Source organism: Grus americana, chromosome 4, assembly GCF_028858705.1.
Source record: "Grus americana isolate bGruAme1 chromosome 4, bGruAme1.mat, whole genome shotgun sequence".
NCBI lineage: Eukaryota > Metazoa > Chordata > Aves > Gruiformes > Gruidae > Grus > Grus americana.
Window position 1 is genome coordinate 15,776,464 of NC_072855.1, and position 16,616 is coordinate 15,793,079.

At 35.0% G+C, this 16,616-nt stretch overlaps 1 protein-coding gene across 3 annotated transcripts in view; it reads right to left on the bottom strand.

Annotated features, from left to right (window-relative positions):
- Positions 1–1,731: 1,731 nt before the first annotated feature.
- Positions 1,732–16,616, bottom strand: part of RAB28 (RAB28, member RAS oncogene family) — a 68,792-nt gene continuing 53,907 nt past the window's right edge. For 2 of the 3 annotated variants that reach the window (XM_054825325.1, XM_054825323.1), the window contains 4 exons: positions 12,734–12,837; positions 9,750–9,827; positions 3,338–3,438; positions 1,732–2,406 (listed from right to left, as the gene is read on the bottom strand). In XM_054825325.1, the coding sequence (XP_054681300.1) occupies positions 3,343–3,438; positions 9,750–9,827; positions 12,734–12,837 (278 nt within the window). In that variant the 3' untranslated portion in view covers positions 1,732–2,406; positions 3,338–3,342. The remainder of the gene's footprint in view (positions 2,407–3,337; positions 3,439–9,749; positions 9,828–12,733; positions 12,838–16,616) is intronic. The other variant, XM_054825324.1, reaches the window with a different exon arrangement.

The following is a 16,616-nucleotide window of genomic DNA, read 5'->3' on the forward strand; positions in this document are numbered from 1 at the left end:
AGGGAAGGGTAGGGAAAGGCAGGGAGAGTGGAAGTCAGTATACAATACAGAAAATCTGAGGAGGTTAAGAGGGGCAGCAAAAGGAGGGGCTGGGGGCACAGAAGACAAGAGATTCCTGGTTAGCATAAATAATATACACGTATGGTAGGGAGGAAGAATGAGAGCAGCTTGGAAATGTAAACAAAAATATCTTCAGAGGATGTAGGGCTTTAACATAGAAAATGGTGAAAAGATCAATGGGAGTAAAACACAAAAGGATGTACAAGTCAAAGACAGCTAGAAAAACAGGCACTGAGAATAAAAGATCGTGATGAGATGGAGACATAAAATCCATCTGTAAAATACCCTGGACTGGGACAGGTATCACATGAAAAAGCATTTTCTTCTGAAAAGTGAGACTACAGAAGTTTTTAAGAGAAAAGCAGTCTGCTTTTTAAGTCCATGCTACTTATTATTACTTGGGAAGCAGGACTATGAAGTTGACTCACATGCACCAGAGATGGCTCCAGACATCTGCCTGGGCCAGGCTGTGCTCAGCTCCTCGGAGAGGGGGCAGTTCTCGTGCATATTTGAACATATGGGCAGAGTTCAGGACACAAACACACCAAGAAACCTGAGGGTGCAACAAATTTACCACGTGCTTTGGAGAGCATAAACTTGTAAACTCATCAGCTACTTCAGAAAAACTGTTTGAACAGAAGTTCTCATCTGTGGTAGTGCAAGACAGTTCACCTTCAGTTGCATTTAACTATAAGGTAAAGCTATGCAGGGGGACACGAACTCCATGGGACGGGAGCAAGAACACAGACTGTAATCCTGGAATAAATAATTTACTGCAAATTCACACCTACCTTAGTGTAGAATAATTTCTCAATATCTCAGCTTGTTTCTTAGAATTTCCCGCATTTGAATGATAAAATATTACAATACTAAGTCCTTATCATGCAGTTATAAAACTGTGTGTCAAGCTGCATGTTGAATGGTTTAAAAATGAATTTAGGTTTTCAATGAACTTGGAATATACCAAAATAATAATAGCACATTTTTGTCATCTGCACTTTTTTAACATAGTTAAAATAGTTAAACTATTTTATTAAACTATTAATAGTTTAATAGTTCCAACCATTAAGCATTTGCTTGAACAGCTTAATAGGAACACTCACTTGAAGGACCTTATCATTTTCACTTGCGATAGACAAGCTTCCTTCACTCAGCCTCATTAATTTCCTAGATCTCCAAACATTTTGCTGTAGTTTGTAAGAAAACACATTCTAGAGTTAAAACAGGAAAAGATTTCTAGTTTGGAATCAAGTTGGCTTAATTTTTTTTCTCTCCTTTGCTTTCTATTCAGATGTGCCAGCAGAGAACTGCATATCTAAAAGAGACTGCTAGAAAAGGAACAGAGGAGAAATGTGATGATCACAGAGCAGACAACTTTTTATTTGTCATTTACTCTGAACTAGAAAGAAAAGAATACGAGGCCAAAAGTCATTCAGTTAGTTATTAAAAATGACTGATCCTAATTGATCTATCAACAGTTTCTAATGCATGCTGAATGTATCACTCAACTTTTACAGCCCAGACTGTTGACTGAGGTTCATCCATATTCATGAAGACATATGAGTGTATCTACTACTGCAAGAAGTAATGCTGATGTGGTAATAAAAATACACAAAACCAGTAGCTTTTCAAAGTATCCATGGAGACAACTTGAGACTTCAGAAAAGTAACTATTTTTATATTACAGCTTTATTTCAAGCACTGTTTCTTACTGGATACAATTTATACATTTTGCACTGTATATAATTAATTGAATACTTTCCAAATTATCCCTATATGAAATATGTTACGTGCTTAAAATTATCTCCAAGTTACATTTTGCTGAGTGTTAGTTCATATCACAGGAAAAAAAAAAAAGAGAGAAAAAAATTATTAAAATGCTTTGGCAAAATAGCCTTCCATGGTGATGTCTTTAAAAGTATTTTGAATGCAGGACTTCTTCATCCATTTTTATTTCGGTATCAGTCAAATACATGGAGGAAACATATAAACACAGTTACAACTGCTTTATTTAAATATAATTTAAAAGAATATATATCTTATTTTTTGCAAAGTGTGTGGTTTCAGGTTTTTATTTCGTCCAGTCAAAAAACTGCCTGCTGCTTCTCAATGTACAATGGTGCAAGACGTTTTTGAAACCTCTAATTGCATTGTTGCCATGGTCACTGTTAAAACAAAGTTCCTGGTAATCCCAGGGCCTGTGTCAAGGTAGGAGGACCGCCAAAGGTATCAAAACAGAGAAGAATAGTATGGTCATTGAACTGTACACATTGAGCTTCTAGGAGGATTAACTGTTCTTGTCACAGGCTCCTGACTGTAGTTGACAATATCTGCCTTCACCACCCTCTGTCATAAAAGAAAACACAGTAACAATCAAAAAATATAATCTTCATGTTGGCAAAGCATTCAACAGATATTTTACTATGAAATATGAAGGGAAAAATATCAGGCAAAACAGACACTGTTTAGGGGTCTTTTCATTACCTTACAGAATGTCTTATCAGGTGCTAACTCTTGTTATAAATACCAGTTTATCCATACTAAGCAGAAGGAAGTGCCTTGGTAGGTTTTCACAACACTGCAAATGGAGCATGACTTTTTTTGCAAAAGCAATGAATAGTTTTACTTCCATTAAAATTGTTTTGTATGGAAATAATAAAACAATAGTTGTTAACAAAGACTATGGCATGCATTTTTTAAGAATAACTGCCTAAACTGTAATTGGAAATTGTACATAAGTTTATCTTTCCATCTTTACTCCAAGCACTTCACAGGAAAATATGTACAGAATTCAAAGCAAATTTCAAATACAATCATATTTCAAAAAAGCTTTGATAGGCAGACTGACTAAAGACTAAATTAACATAAAAAGAACTTCTGCATACCATAAATACTTATTTTCTAATACAGATCCAACAGATACTAGCCATTCTATTTATAAAGCATTTGATAAGACTGTTGGTCTCTCCTACATGATGAGAAGGAAATGAGATTCCAATTTGTGTCCATTCCATCTGAGACAGCTATGTAACATTTTGAATATACAGCACTGAAGGACCTTCCTAATACAGTATCAGGAAGTATTTCAAAGTTTTTATGAACTACCCGGTTATTAGAAACACCATGTAATTTTACACAGAGTTCCAAATTAACATGTTAAGTATTACAAGTGCTTAACAATACAAAATATATTTTTCCAACAGAACTCACTGTAACAGTTGTTACTCCATGTAAAAGCAATGCAGCTTGAAAAACACCCCAAGTTTTCCATCAATACCTGAACTACTGCATTGAGCAGACTTTGCTCTGGCAGTTGGAAGTGCTCTGACGTTGGTTATCTTCTTCAGGATATTTCACTAGTTCTGCCCTGACAACATGCTGTTAATCATGTTTCAACATAATGGATAGAGAGGAGGGAGAAGAATGTAAAAAGAGAAGAGAAGGGAAAAAAATTGAGAGATTGATCAGTAGTTGAAAAGAATGAATGAATGACATAAAATGTTATGCAGAAGCAAAATGAAAGTGCATTTCTTTTCAGACAACAGGAGCAACATGTCTAGCTGAAAGCAGCACTGTCAGCATCAGGGATGCTTCTCAAGCTTCTTCAAGGACATGCCCTTTGAAAGCACCAAAGTGAAATACTCATACATGCAATCAGCGAAAGTCTATGAAAGCAAGAGAAGGGACAGAAGGAAGGCAATTCAGTGGAAGAAAAGATGACGATGGCCTATTACTTTAAGTCTAGGGTACTTAAATATTACATTAGTCAGCTTCCTATCTACAATTGTAACAAGTGCATGAGATGTACACATGCATCTTTTCCATGGCATAACTATCGTATTATAACTACATATATTATCAAAAACAGTGACATAAATTAACAACCTCACAAAAAGCTTTGATTTTTTTCTTTTTTTTGCTGCAAAGCTTTGATTTTTCTTTACTTCATATCAAAATAAAAGGCTCTCACTTTTCCCCTTAAAGGCAAACAAAACTGTTGAAAGTTTTCTCACTATTAATACAGTGTTCATGCAAAGGGGAAAAAAATTCATAGAACAATTTCAGCAAAGAAGTAACAGAGGAGGTAGGTGTGCTATGAAAGATACCCTAAACCAGTTTAATAATTTTTTCTTATATACCTCAACTGTTACACAACATATTTTCAAGGCTAAAATGAATGGATAACTTAATAAATACTATTATTTTAAAGGAAACAATATATAAACTGGATTATATGAATATATAAACAGTATATGTTAAAGATTACCTCTGTAAATAAAACCTGTATGTCAAACAAGCAACAATAATTGAATTGGCTGGTAAGGGATCTGGATTTATTAGCTGCTGATGTATTCTTCTTGAGTTTAATTGATCACATTCGTATTATCTTATCTAGTGGACAACACTCATGATTTACTGGACTCCTGGTCTGATGTTATCAAGGGAAAGGTTGTCAAATACCATGTAAGGCGGTAGTAGGAGTTTTAGCATTAAACAGTGTTATCTGACCTCACAGGACCTAGTTTCTTCATACAAATCTTTTGACTAGAGCTGGGGGGGGGGGGGGGGGAAGAAAAAAAAGTCTTGCAATCAGTAGGCAATTAATTGTTCCTCAAAACATTGGTTTAAACCCCATCCTATAAACACAGGCAGGTTAGTGACCCATGCTTAGGCACATGTAGCAAGCAACTGACTATCATAAATGACTTGGATTTTCTAAAGGAATTTCATCTAAATAAGAGTAAAAAAAAACCACTGCAACATTCCTTTTATTAACTTTGCGGTAATTAAAAACTTGGGCTTCTTTGTATCAGTTTCTATGTCAGGCACATCACTGCCATGGTTCAAAGCACTGTCAATCATGAGAAATAACCTTTCTTGGTGCAGGTGCTCTGAATTCCAGATCTGAGTTATCTGCCAAACATTTTATTGCACAAAGCTGGCACACACACCCTAATTTGCTGAACTGGCATTTAGTTAAAGAGAAAACTACACATCACTTACAAAAATGCTAGCTTTTGCCAATGCCAAGGAACAAAGCTGTACCCCATGCAGTTTTTACACTACAGTTGGAAGTAAAAAACATAGTAAGAAAAACATTTGATTAGTAAAGAAGCTATTTCCTCAAATTTCATAAGACCCTTGCAATTTAAAAGGGAGAGTGTTTTGAGGACTGAAAATAAGTCAGAATCTGCAATTTTCTTACTTTGGAACTGTTCCACTTCAAAAACATTCTCTACTTTCCAGTCACGCAGAAAGAGCAATCTAGTTCTTTGTTTCACCACAGTTTTGACCAAATAAAGGTTTGATTAACAGTCATCTCAGCGTGTTAACAGACAAGGTTTAGTAGCTCTAGCTGAGATAGTTTAAAAACTTACCACCCCCAAATGTCTGTCCTATTCCTCTGCTGGAGATCACTGCTGCCAAAGGAGAGCTGGTGGAATGTAACGTGTACTTGCACCTCATCCGCTTCAGCGCAAAGTCTGGCAGCTTCACTTAAAAACAACTTTCAGCAGCATTTTAAGCTAAGCTGCTCAACTTTACCCTGATGTGGCCAAGGCACATGATCACCTTCCATTTTCTGATTCTGCTGTGGGAGTGATAAATTCCAGCAAAAGGGCAGTAACAAATAGCTTGGGTTGTATTAATATCTTAAACTGCTGCAGCTGTTTTCTACAACAATGCATGGTAAATAATTCAATTTCTATGGCTTGTTCTCGCAGTTAATTAATAGAAGTTTTGCTGTTAATTGGAAGGGGACCAAGAACTCCATCCACTTTTCACAAGAGCTTCTGCAGTTCTGCCATTCAAAGCTCAAATGTCATGAGTCAAGCCCCACAGATTCATACAAATTAAAATAATGTGTTTGGGAATGCTATTACTTTTTTCTAGCCACTTGTGAGTCACTTCTAAGATCTTCCTAGTGACTGTAACAATTATAATTGATTTTAAACACAAGAAATATGATCTTCAGGCAAAAAATCAAAAATGCGAGAAATCATTTTTAAAGAGTCTTCTCAAGATTAGACAATCAGTAATAATGAAGAAATGCATAATAAAACATAATTCATGTACAGCATTTCACTGTTGACATTTTATACAAACTCAGTATTTCATCTTATACTTTGTTACCACCTAGGTGGAATGAAGACATCTGATGTTCTCTGACAAACATATTCCAGCAACAACCTTCTCATTTTTCAAAATAAGGAAACCTCACATTACACAAAATATGGAAAATTCAAAGATACCATCCAGCGTGTAAATAGTGCACATTTGTAAAAACTAAAATGTATTTTACTCTTTGTTTAAAAATGAAACTTAAGTCGAAACTTGCGTACTTACTGATTTAAGGATTAGTTGCACTTACTATTGCTTTTTTTTTTGTTTCTTTACAGCATTTATCTATCATCCATCCATCCATCTATCTATCTATCTATTTTTGTAGTCCAATAGCTAGAGTACTAAATGCCAAAAAATGTTACGGAAAACAGTCACATAACTGTTCCACAATTTAAGGAAGCTCTGTGCCCACTTTACAGATGGGAGAGGAAAAAAAAAAACCCCACACCAAAAAACCAAACACCAACCCACCACCTCCCTAAGGAACCTGTACCTGTCATACAAGTCTGTGGTAAGCCAAAAGCCTAGTAATGGCACCGTCACCTAACACCACCTCCTCCACCCAAGAGACCAGCTCCATGCTTTTGGGAAACAGCATCAACACATTACTTCAATTAGACTTTTCCACTGCAGGCTAATAAATTTCTCTCAAGAAACATCCTTCTATTCATCTCCATGAGGACAGGAAGGTTAAAGTTTTCCTTCTCCAATTTTATGCAGAGACTTTACCTTTCCTATCTTAAGAAGTGACCAAGGTATTTGGTTGCATACAACAATGAACCTTTAGATACAGCTAACAGACAGGCACTCCAATACAATTCCCATTGGTTTCTCACCAACTTAAATTTGGGCAATTCCTACAGCCCACTCGATACAGCACTCTGAAAGGAAGCAAACGTTTTACTGGTAACAAAGAACTATTGCTTGTTCGAAACAGATTGAAACTACGCTTGATTAGCAGAATCCTGCAAAGTCAGGCAGCAGCTTTCCAGCTCTTACTCTTCAGCTACGTGCACAGTGTAGCAACACATAGTGACTTCTGCTGTACCTGAATGGCCATAATGTAATTTCTTTTCTGTCCAACTCCATTTACCGGCTTTGTTTCTACTTTTGTTGTTGTTCGTTTGTTGTCCTTGGTTTTTTGGTTTGGGGTTTTTTTTTGGGGAGGAGTGTACCTTCTTTTATCACTATAGCTTGGATTGACATTAACAGTAAATGTGTGAGTCACAGTGAGTATTTAATTTATGCATATTAACTATTTATAGGCCAATATCAATTTGACATAGAAAGTTATATACTCTTGAGTCAGGGCTATATAGAGGGTTTTACTTTAAAAACAACCTAAAAATAGACACTTTCTTTAGAAACCTACAATTTTTTGTATAGCCACATTTCTCATATTCTCTTTTTAATTTAAGGTATTTGCATACCTATCTACAAGCTTACTCCTGAGTTACGGGAACAAACCACCACACAGCACAGAGAGGTCTAAGACTGATGTTCCAGTGCTAGCTAAACAACCCAAGAAAAATCAAAGACTCTTTATGTGCTGAATTATTTATATGCAAATAATCATAGAGCTCAGAACAACAGATGGATAGTGCCTTCATAGTAAAAGATGAATGAAAAGACACAATATTTCTCTACCTATAAATTAGAGTTTTCCGAAGCTCCTTAGCTTTGCTTGTTGGGTATGCACTACAAGTATATTTTACCATTTTACTGTTTGCAATACAGTTTTCTACTTAACCACTTCAACACAGATTGTAAACACTGCTGTGCCAAAACACTTTCGGAAATTACATATTTATTGTATATTTCAAAAAGCAGGAGACCAAGCTGTAGGTAAGAGATGTTTTGCCTTTCTTTTAAATAAACTTGTTGACTTATTTTGTGGTACTTGTTTAATGTTGGTACAAACAAGCAGTTCCACGATATAACACCACTAGAACAGCTACCTTTTGGTTCAATAACTAAATTTAAAATAAGTGTATTGTAATCTCAAATGTCATTATATATTAAGGGTTGCCTCAGTAGCATAATCTTTGTGTTTGAGGTTTCTGAAACTGGGTTTGTATAAACTGGGTTTTTGGTTTAAACCTATGCACACAGTCTTCCTGGCAGAAAAATTATTTTTAGAAGCAGGAACTAGGAAGAAGGGGGTGGTAAGGGAAAAGCGGTTATATTGGAAAACCTCTTGTTTGATTGCTTATTTGAACAGTTAACACATTTTCAATCTCCTAACTTTCACTGATAAAAACTAAGTGCCTTCCAACTCTGGTAGATAGAGTTAAGCAAGTACTCACATTTTAATTAATATAGTTACAGTTCAAATTTTTAAAAATAGTGAAAACATCTTTTCCCCACTAATTTGTAAGGTCATAAAACAATGTTCTCATCAGAGCTATTTTGCATACATCAGTTACTGAACAGCATGAACTCAACAAAGCTCTGCTACGGTTCAGAGCAGGACATGCAGCAGGATTTTCCCATGCATTCACAGTGAAATTGCTGTATTCACATCCCTAACTCACTGCTAACCCATGTCAGAGAATGGGGCACAACATTCTTGATGGCCTTCCCACCTATTGCTGGGAAACATTCTCCTCTCCTTCGGCCCTTTCTTAGTGCAGAGGAAATTGCGGAAAAATCCCCAAGATAACACTCACCACACGAAGAGCAAAACACAGAATGCAAGGGCAGAAACTATACACCTCCTTTAAGGGGAGATTATTTGGGACAGGTACAGTGAGAAAAATAATTGCAGATGCCAGGGCGCCATAATAGCTACCCAAACGCATGGTTCCACAGGTCTGCATGCTGTTGAGAATGGGTTTACTGAACCAGAATAGGATTCCTTTCTCATCTGCACATCAGAATAAAACAGAAAATAGTGACTACAAAGTCATTATTCCTTCCCTGAGGCAGATAGCCAATACTGAGGAAAGTATTCTTGTGCTGTATTATATATAGGCATATAATGAAAACTAAACTCTGAGATTAACTAAACACAGGATTTGACATAGTTAATTCCTGACTCTGACTCACAAATAATATTTTTTCCTGTATGACTATAGTGAAGACTGATTTGGAACATTTCCACTCACAGAAGCTTATGCCTTCTATCACTTAAATTTGTAGTGTTCTAAAATGAAATTTGTTTTTAAATATGTAAAGAATTAAAAAGAACAATTATGATAAAAACTTTATCTGACATCAACATACAGTAATTAATGTATATATGTCTCCCATGATACCTGTATATGCATACATATAGAGAGGTTTTAATTTCTAAAACAATTTTAAGTACTATTTTTCAACAAACAGCTCTCAAACTAAAGTTCTTTCCTGATTTTTTTGAACATACATTTTCTTGTTTCAGCAAGTTTATCATGATGGATAAATAAAGAATTATTATGTTTTTAAAAAGCTGTTGTGAAAGTAAATAATTGTCTTCAGAACAACAGATGCAGCTTGCTTTAAAGGACAGTTATTAATTTGCAATGAGATTTTTTTTTAATACTAAATAAAATACTAAGAAATAACATGTATTTCTGGAAAATCACCTGTGATTGTTCCAATTCTGCTTTGTTTAATTTGATGCCAAGTATGTCAGCAGCAATTCTCTGAAAACACAGGAAGACCTATGGAAAAAAATTAAATTGCATTTAAATGATTAAAACCAGACATCCTTGAGGTTCTTTCAAATATATCAAACCATTCTTGAACTGTAAACAATGAGATATACAAAATTATGACCTGTGCAAAATAGATCTGAAAATAACCTCATCTGGTACATTCAATTTTGTTTAAGAATTGGAGAAAATAACTCAACAATGGTACAAGGAATGAACAGTTTGCTGGGCTGTTAAGCAACACTTTTACTCTGCCTCCAGAGACCTAAGTTTAAACAAGCTTTTACACAACCCACCTCTCAAATACTGCTCTCAGTGCTATAAAATATGAATAAGGGTATTCAGTAATGTTTAGCACAAAAACATATTACCAGACTATTGTGCAAGAGAGTTGTAGGTTTCTGAAACTGAGAATAACAGAAGTGTGCATCAACATCACCAAAATCTCTACTGCTCACATTTGAAAAACATTAACAATACAAAAGCCAAGCAATGATACATTTGTTCTGAAGAGTCTTGCAAAACATTCTGAGTGTTATACTGAACAGAAGTTATCTAGGGAACAAGCAAGACGGTGTACGGCATGCACCAGCCTAGCAGAGTTAGAATTGGACGTGGTTTGACAGATAACATGGGGTGGCAATGCTATCTTAAATAACTCCTTCACTTCATCTCAATCCAGTCCTCCAATCTTATTGTTTAGGAAGCGGCATTTTAAATGAGATTAAAGAACACAACAGGTGTTAAAGAGGAGCAGCTTAAGCTTGCACTGCTGCTGAACACTGTATTGTCAAGCTACACATTATATTGTATCTACATCGTTACTCAACTGAGCTTACAACCTAACCTACTAACAAACACTGCTTGCATCATGCAGATGCCACCCCCAAAAGATAAGGCCTGTGTAAGTGCTTTTAATATTTTTCAATGAAAATTCAAAAAAATACCATTTACACAATCTCTTCTTAAACCTGACATGGAAACTAGTAACGAATTAGTGGCACAACCAACAAGCCACCGTAGCTTCTGAAATAATCTCTTTCTCTGAACTACTTGGTCAAGTACTGGTCTACTCTACCAGCATCCACGCAGCAAGAAAGGAGATCCTGAACAGCCTTACCTTTTCCAGAGACCTACTTTAACCCACACCAGGCTCTCAGGTGTACTGAACTAGATCACCTGCCAAGAGGATGCTTTATGCAGAAAACATCAGGCATGTGTTCAGTGCTTTAGTTATGCAATTTGATGGACAGTAAGACAGTTAGCTATACTAAATCTTTTATAGGTTTTTCTCCCCTGAGGACACTTTCTGGCTTTTCTATGTACATAAAATTATCTTTTGCAAATGAGTCTGTTAGAAAGATCTGAGGTAAACAAAACAAATCATTTATCTTAACTGAGTATTTAAGACTCCTCCAGTCTATATCCACAGTAGCAATGGACAACCTCTTCTTAAATCACTGTCTAGGATAAACACCCTGTCTTTCCTGCACAACTACCCACATACATGAAGATTTTGAAAGGCCAGTGTGCACTAACAGTGAAAGAGTTAACTGAAATCTATACTGAAACTAAAAATTAACTACTGTAAACTATACCTCATAACTTCTTTTGTTAGTAGACTTTTAAATAGAGATTTCTGGTTAATGCTTTCTAGGTATCTTCAGATTTACTTTTGTTTTTAAACAGTAAGTTAAAAAAAGGACAATCAGTATATATAACAGAATGCTGCTGTAAGTCTTGAATTAATTAAAAAGAGGTAATAAAGATTTCTTCATAATTTGTAATGTTAGGTATATCAACCTTATAAAAAGTACTGCTTTTCCTTCCTATTACCAAATCCCACAAAAAAGTTGTCTCCTTGACAAAGGAATACATTTTATCAGATGCATACTTCATTGACTGAAGTATTATAAATTTTTTCTTGTTTCTAGCATACGAAACTTGATTTTTCACACATTAAACAAAAATTTATGCCAAAGATTTAACACAAACTATAAGGAAAATCAGGATTCATTGGATTTGTAACAGCAGTATTGTTAGACTTTACAGAATAGCTATTATCTTATAAAATTAGGTAGTCCAATGTAGAAGTTTCAAAGATCTTAAAACAACAAGCGATTCCATTTACGTTACAGAATTATACTTCCATGTAATTGAACATGGTCTTACCGTTCAATAACATAAAAATAAAGTAAATTATGTTGTCATAAATAGGAGACAGATACAGGACTGTTTTATGGGAATGACAAAGTCATTAGGTATGTGACAGAAATCAAGCAAAACAATACAGTGTGATTTAATTTGACTGATACAGTCAACTGAAAAAGAACCTTTTCTTCAATAGGCTTCCAACTAAAACAAATAACGCAGTTAGCTCAAAGTCAGAAGATTGTTCAAAAATGTGCTCTGCAAAGCATTACAAATACCAGAATGTTCAAATTTCAATGGACCTGCAGAGGGAGTTTGTCTCATGGCTCAGGATCCATATTAAAAACTTTGATCACAACAGGCTCTTGTGACACTATCAACTGCTGAAAGTTTCTATATTGATGGTCTATAAATGGGACTCCACCTGGATTGAAGGAATACATTTAACTACAGGCTGACAGCAGAGATCCAGCTGGTCACAGTTCTCATGCTGATGTATAAGCTAGGCCATTTCCATATTAAAATCTATACCTCAAACTGCAAATTGGATGAGAAGCCACTGTAATTAATAAAGAACATATATACTTATACAAAGATCTATTTTTTACACAAGTATGTAGGCAAAAAGGACCAGCAGCAGCCAAAGTTCTCAATGGTTTTATGTGTGAAGAATAATAAAACTGCTACATCGTATCCCAGAATAATGGCTTTAAAAAAAAAAAAAAAAAAAAGACATCTATAAGGATTTTATTTTTCATACTTACAGAATCTCCTGTCTTGGCTGACACGAAATGGCTACTGAAATTGTTTTCCTGACAAAATCGTTGGTGCTTGTCAACTTTCACTGTGCGCATATGCTCCAAGTCAACTAAAAATAAGTTGGGGAAAAAAAAAAAAAGGAAAAATTACTACAGTGGAGCCCATTTAGTTACTTGTCTCAGACATTATACCTTGGAAAAGCATTAGATGTAATCTTTTCCTTTACAGATGTATACAAATATAAATTTCTTTTTATATTTGCAAAAAAATAAAAATAACTAATTAGCTCAGATGAATTTTATTTGCAAAACTAAAATGAAACCACAATTAAAATTATACAGTCAAATGCAACAAATTTATATCTGAAATAAAGGACAAATTTATTTCTGGATACACAGAAGAAATTTGTAACAACTTTCCTGCTAACTACATACAAAAACCTACGACAGAACTAAATTTTGAGCATTCTCTTTGCAAGCATGATGCATATTGAAGATTCCAGTGTAATTTAAAGACTTTTACAAAATAGAGTTCACCAAGCGCATCTGAATCTACGTATTTTTTCTAAGTAAAAAATGTAAATGAGTTATAAAGAATTTTATTGCAGAACATGGTAGAGCAAAAACATTCACTATAATAAAAAATGAACTCAGTAAAAACATTGATGCTTAGCTACTTGCATATGAAGTTTTCAATTCCACAAAGGTGTGGTTCAGAAAATTAAAAACAGTAAAATCCGTATTTCAAGAGTCACAAGCATTTTCATTTTTATCATTTTACAACCACTGGAAGCAGAGCAAAGCTTTCAAATGGTATTTTATGTTGAAAAGCACTGGTTGCTTCCAAAACAACATGGAACTCAAGTCTTGCACAGGTTTTATTGTGTACATTCCAGTTTCTCCAAATCTGATCCTAAGGTAACTGGAAACTATATTGAACAGTTTCTCTTTTTATTGCATTACAGTTCCTATAAGGGTGTTGACTCAATGCCGTCAAATTATAAGGCAAATATATTCAGAAGGATTTAAGGACAACCAGGCTCTTTGAGTCAATACAGGAAAAAAAACTTAAACTGATTTCCTGAGGAAGGGACCCAACTGACTTGTAAAAACTTGTAAATTTGCAAATCTAGTAAGCCTGCATAATAGTGTCATTTGATTATCAGCTGAAAAAATGCTCTCCTACTACATAAAAGGCTTTATTTTTAAATGATATTGGAGGTCTTTAATTTGTAGGCTCTGGAGATTTTCTCTTGGAGATTTTCAGTCTAACAGGGGATTCCTACACCCCATTTATACTGCTTACCTTGGTTAACGTGGAGTTTTTGCCACATATTACTGTTCCTTGCACATCAGTAAGGCCTTGTTTATAAGAACAGGCCTAAAATCATCCAGCTACCACAGGCATTAATTTGCGAAGGACTAAAATACTAAGCTATTAACACTAATGTTTGTAGTACAGTTTTTCATAACACTAAGTGCAGAATATACAGTTTCTTAAAAAATAGGAAGAACAAATACATTTAGTTAGATAAAACCCAAAGTCGATAACAATTTTCTTCAGAACTCATGCAGTCTACATAACAGCTACTTAGCTTTTTTCTCTAAAAAATAACTACCAGAAGAGAGCCTCTGCTGAAATGCTTTTAAGAATAAAATACAGCACACTAAACCATATCATTATTAGCTATTATTTTTACTCTTCACATATTAGCTTTAAGTGCAGCTTGGAAGACACAACAGTGAGATTACTCTTTTGGGAACAATAAATATGTATTTTCTTTATTTTTATTTGACAAGGTCTTACAGGAACCTTAACCCCACCTCCAAGTTTCACTCACTGTATTTCTTCGACTATACCCGAACTCTAAAAACCTACACACGATTACAACAAAAATAAATAAATAGATAGCATTTACACTGTATCCCTCTACAATACCATGACATGCTTATGCAAGTCCATAAAGGCAAAGTCACAAGTTACAATCTCTCTCCAAGTCTCTTTCCCAGGGAGGAAAGAACCAGGAGTGGAAGAACACAACAGCATGCTGATGAATTTGCAAGAAGAAAATGCCACTGCCATATTGCAAATCATATCCTCAAATACCTCCTGTTTTCTATTTGAAGAAACATCAAGAATAATATACCATCAGCGGAGCATATACTTTACTACAGTAGAGAAATTAAAAGCACACAAGATCCTAGAATCTAACAGACTGGAATTGAAAATCAAGGTAAAATTACATTTCTGAATTTTGTGTAATTCTCAGTCCCTCTCTCTGCTTACAAGTATTTCACCTTGTGCCTCCTGAATTATGGGCAGTCTGCTGTGAACTGTACGGTTACTGTTATGCCAGATAACTGCCAGGTAACTGTCCATGTGCACACTCTCAGCCCACAGTAAATGCAAGGCAATTCATGTTACATTAGCTCTCAATGAAAGAGGGCACAGTTTTAGTACAAGAAAAGGGTTTCAAGCGTTAACAAATATTTAACTATAAAAAGTTGCAGTTTGCAGTCAATGAAAGACGACTATGCTAACTCAAATTACTTTTCATTGCCACAGGCTAAGGGCACAGTCATAGACAGTTACTGAAGATCAGCTAAAATACAGTCAATAGTTACCCTCCAGTCTTTTCTTTTTTTTTTTTTTTTTTTTTGAACATCTGATGTTGGTCAGCTCAACAGGCAGAATTCTTAGCACACCAGGAGATAAGTCTTGTCCGGCTTTTGTTTAGACATCACAGCAAAAAGACTTTAAGGAGGGATTTGGAGGAGAAAAATTATTTTCTAAAAAGATGTTTATAAGGAATGTAGGGACTTTATAGAAAGAAAACTGACAGCTGGCCAACGTGGGCTCATATGATGAGCCAATTAACAGCAGGAATAGATATCTTGGGATGAAGGATGATAATAGAATGCACTTAAGCCATGAAAAGTTTAAAGGCAAAGACAAAAAAGTTTTGGATAGAAAGCAAGAGAATCAGATACATAAATACAGTTTGATTTTACAAACCAGGAAAATGATCTTGTAGAATATTCTAAATGACTAGATAACATTGCATTGGCCAAGAAAAAGGAATTACTGAAATTAAGATGCAAAATAAGAACATTTTAACTGTGGTAATGGTTATGATGGGCCATATCTAACAAAGGTTTCAAAGAAAGAATCTGCAAGATTTGGACACGCATCAAACAAACATTTAGAGAAAGGCTCACAGTGAAGTTTATGTGTCAGATGGCACAGTCATCGTCCTCATCTGAAGTAAATGAGAAAGAAGACAACAGAAGGAGAAAATAGCTCCATTTTCACCACGTAGAATTTAAATTGATGGCTAGAAATTCACAATGGGATGTCAAAAAGAGACACAAGGATTTCAGTTTGAAAAGTGAAAAGACATACAACCATTTGCAAACAGTGAATCTCTAAATGACACAAATGTGACAAACCAGCACTTTGAATTAAGTGCTTGGATACAAACTCTGCTATCTACATTAATAAATTAAGTTTTCTGATCATGAAAATCTAAAGCAACCCCAAGATGTGTAAATTTTACAGAATGCAGTGAAAGAATTTCTTTGATGGATCATGTCTTAAAAATGAGACCAACAGGAATAGCACTTAAAGTAGGAGTTAGCAAAGCAATAGTTAAAATGTCAAAGGAGTACAAGAACATTGCTACTTCCTTGACTATACAGGAGCCACTTGGTATATTTGCATTAAATTGAATACTTAAATAAACCACATGAAAACTGAAATCAGGAGAAGCAGAGGGACATCACGAGCAATGGCGGGGGGAGAGAGAGAAAGATAGGTCATAGTATTGTTTCACTGATTGGCCTGATGAGGACAGAAAAAGGGGCTCATCAGCCCCAAAGTCATTTTGAA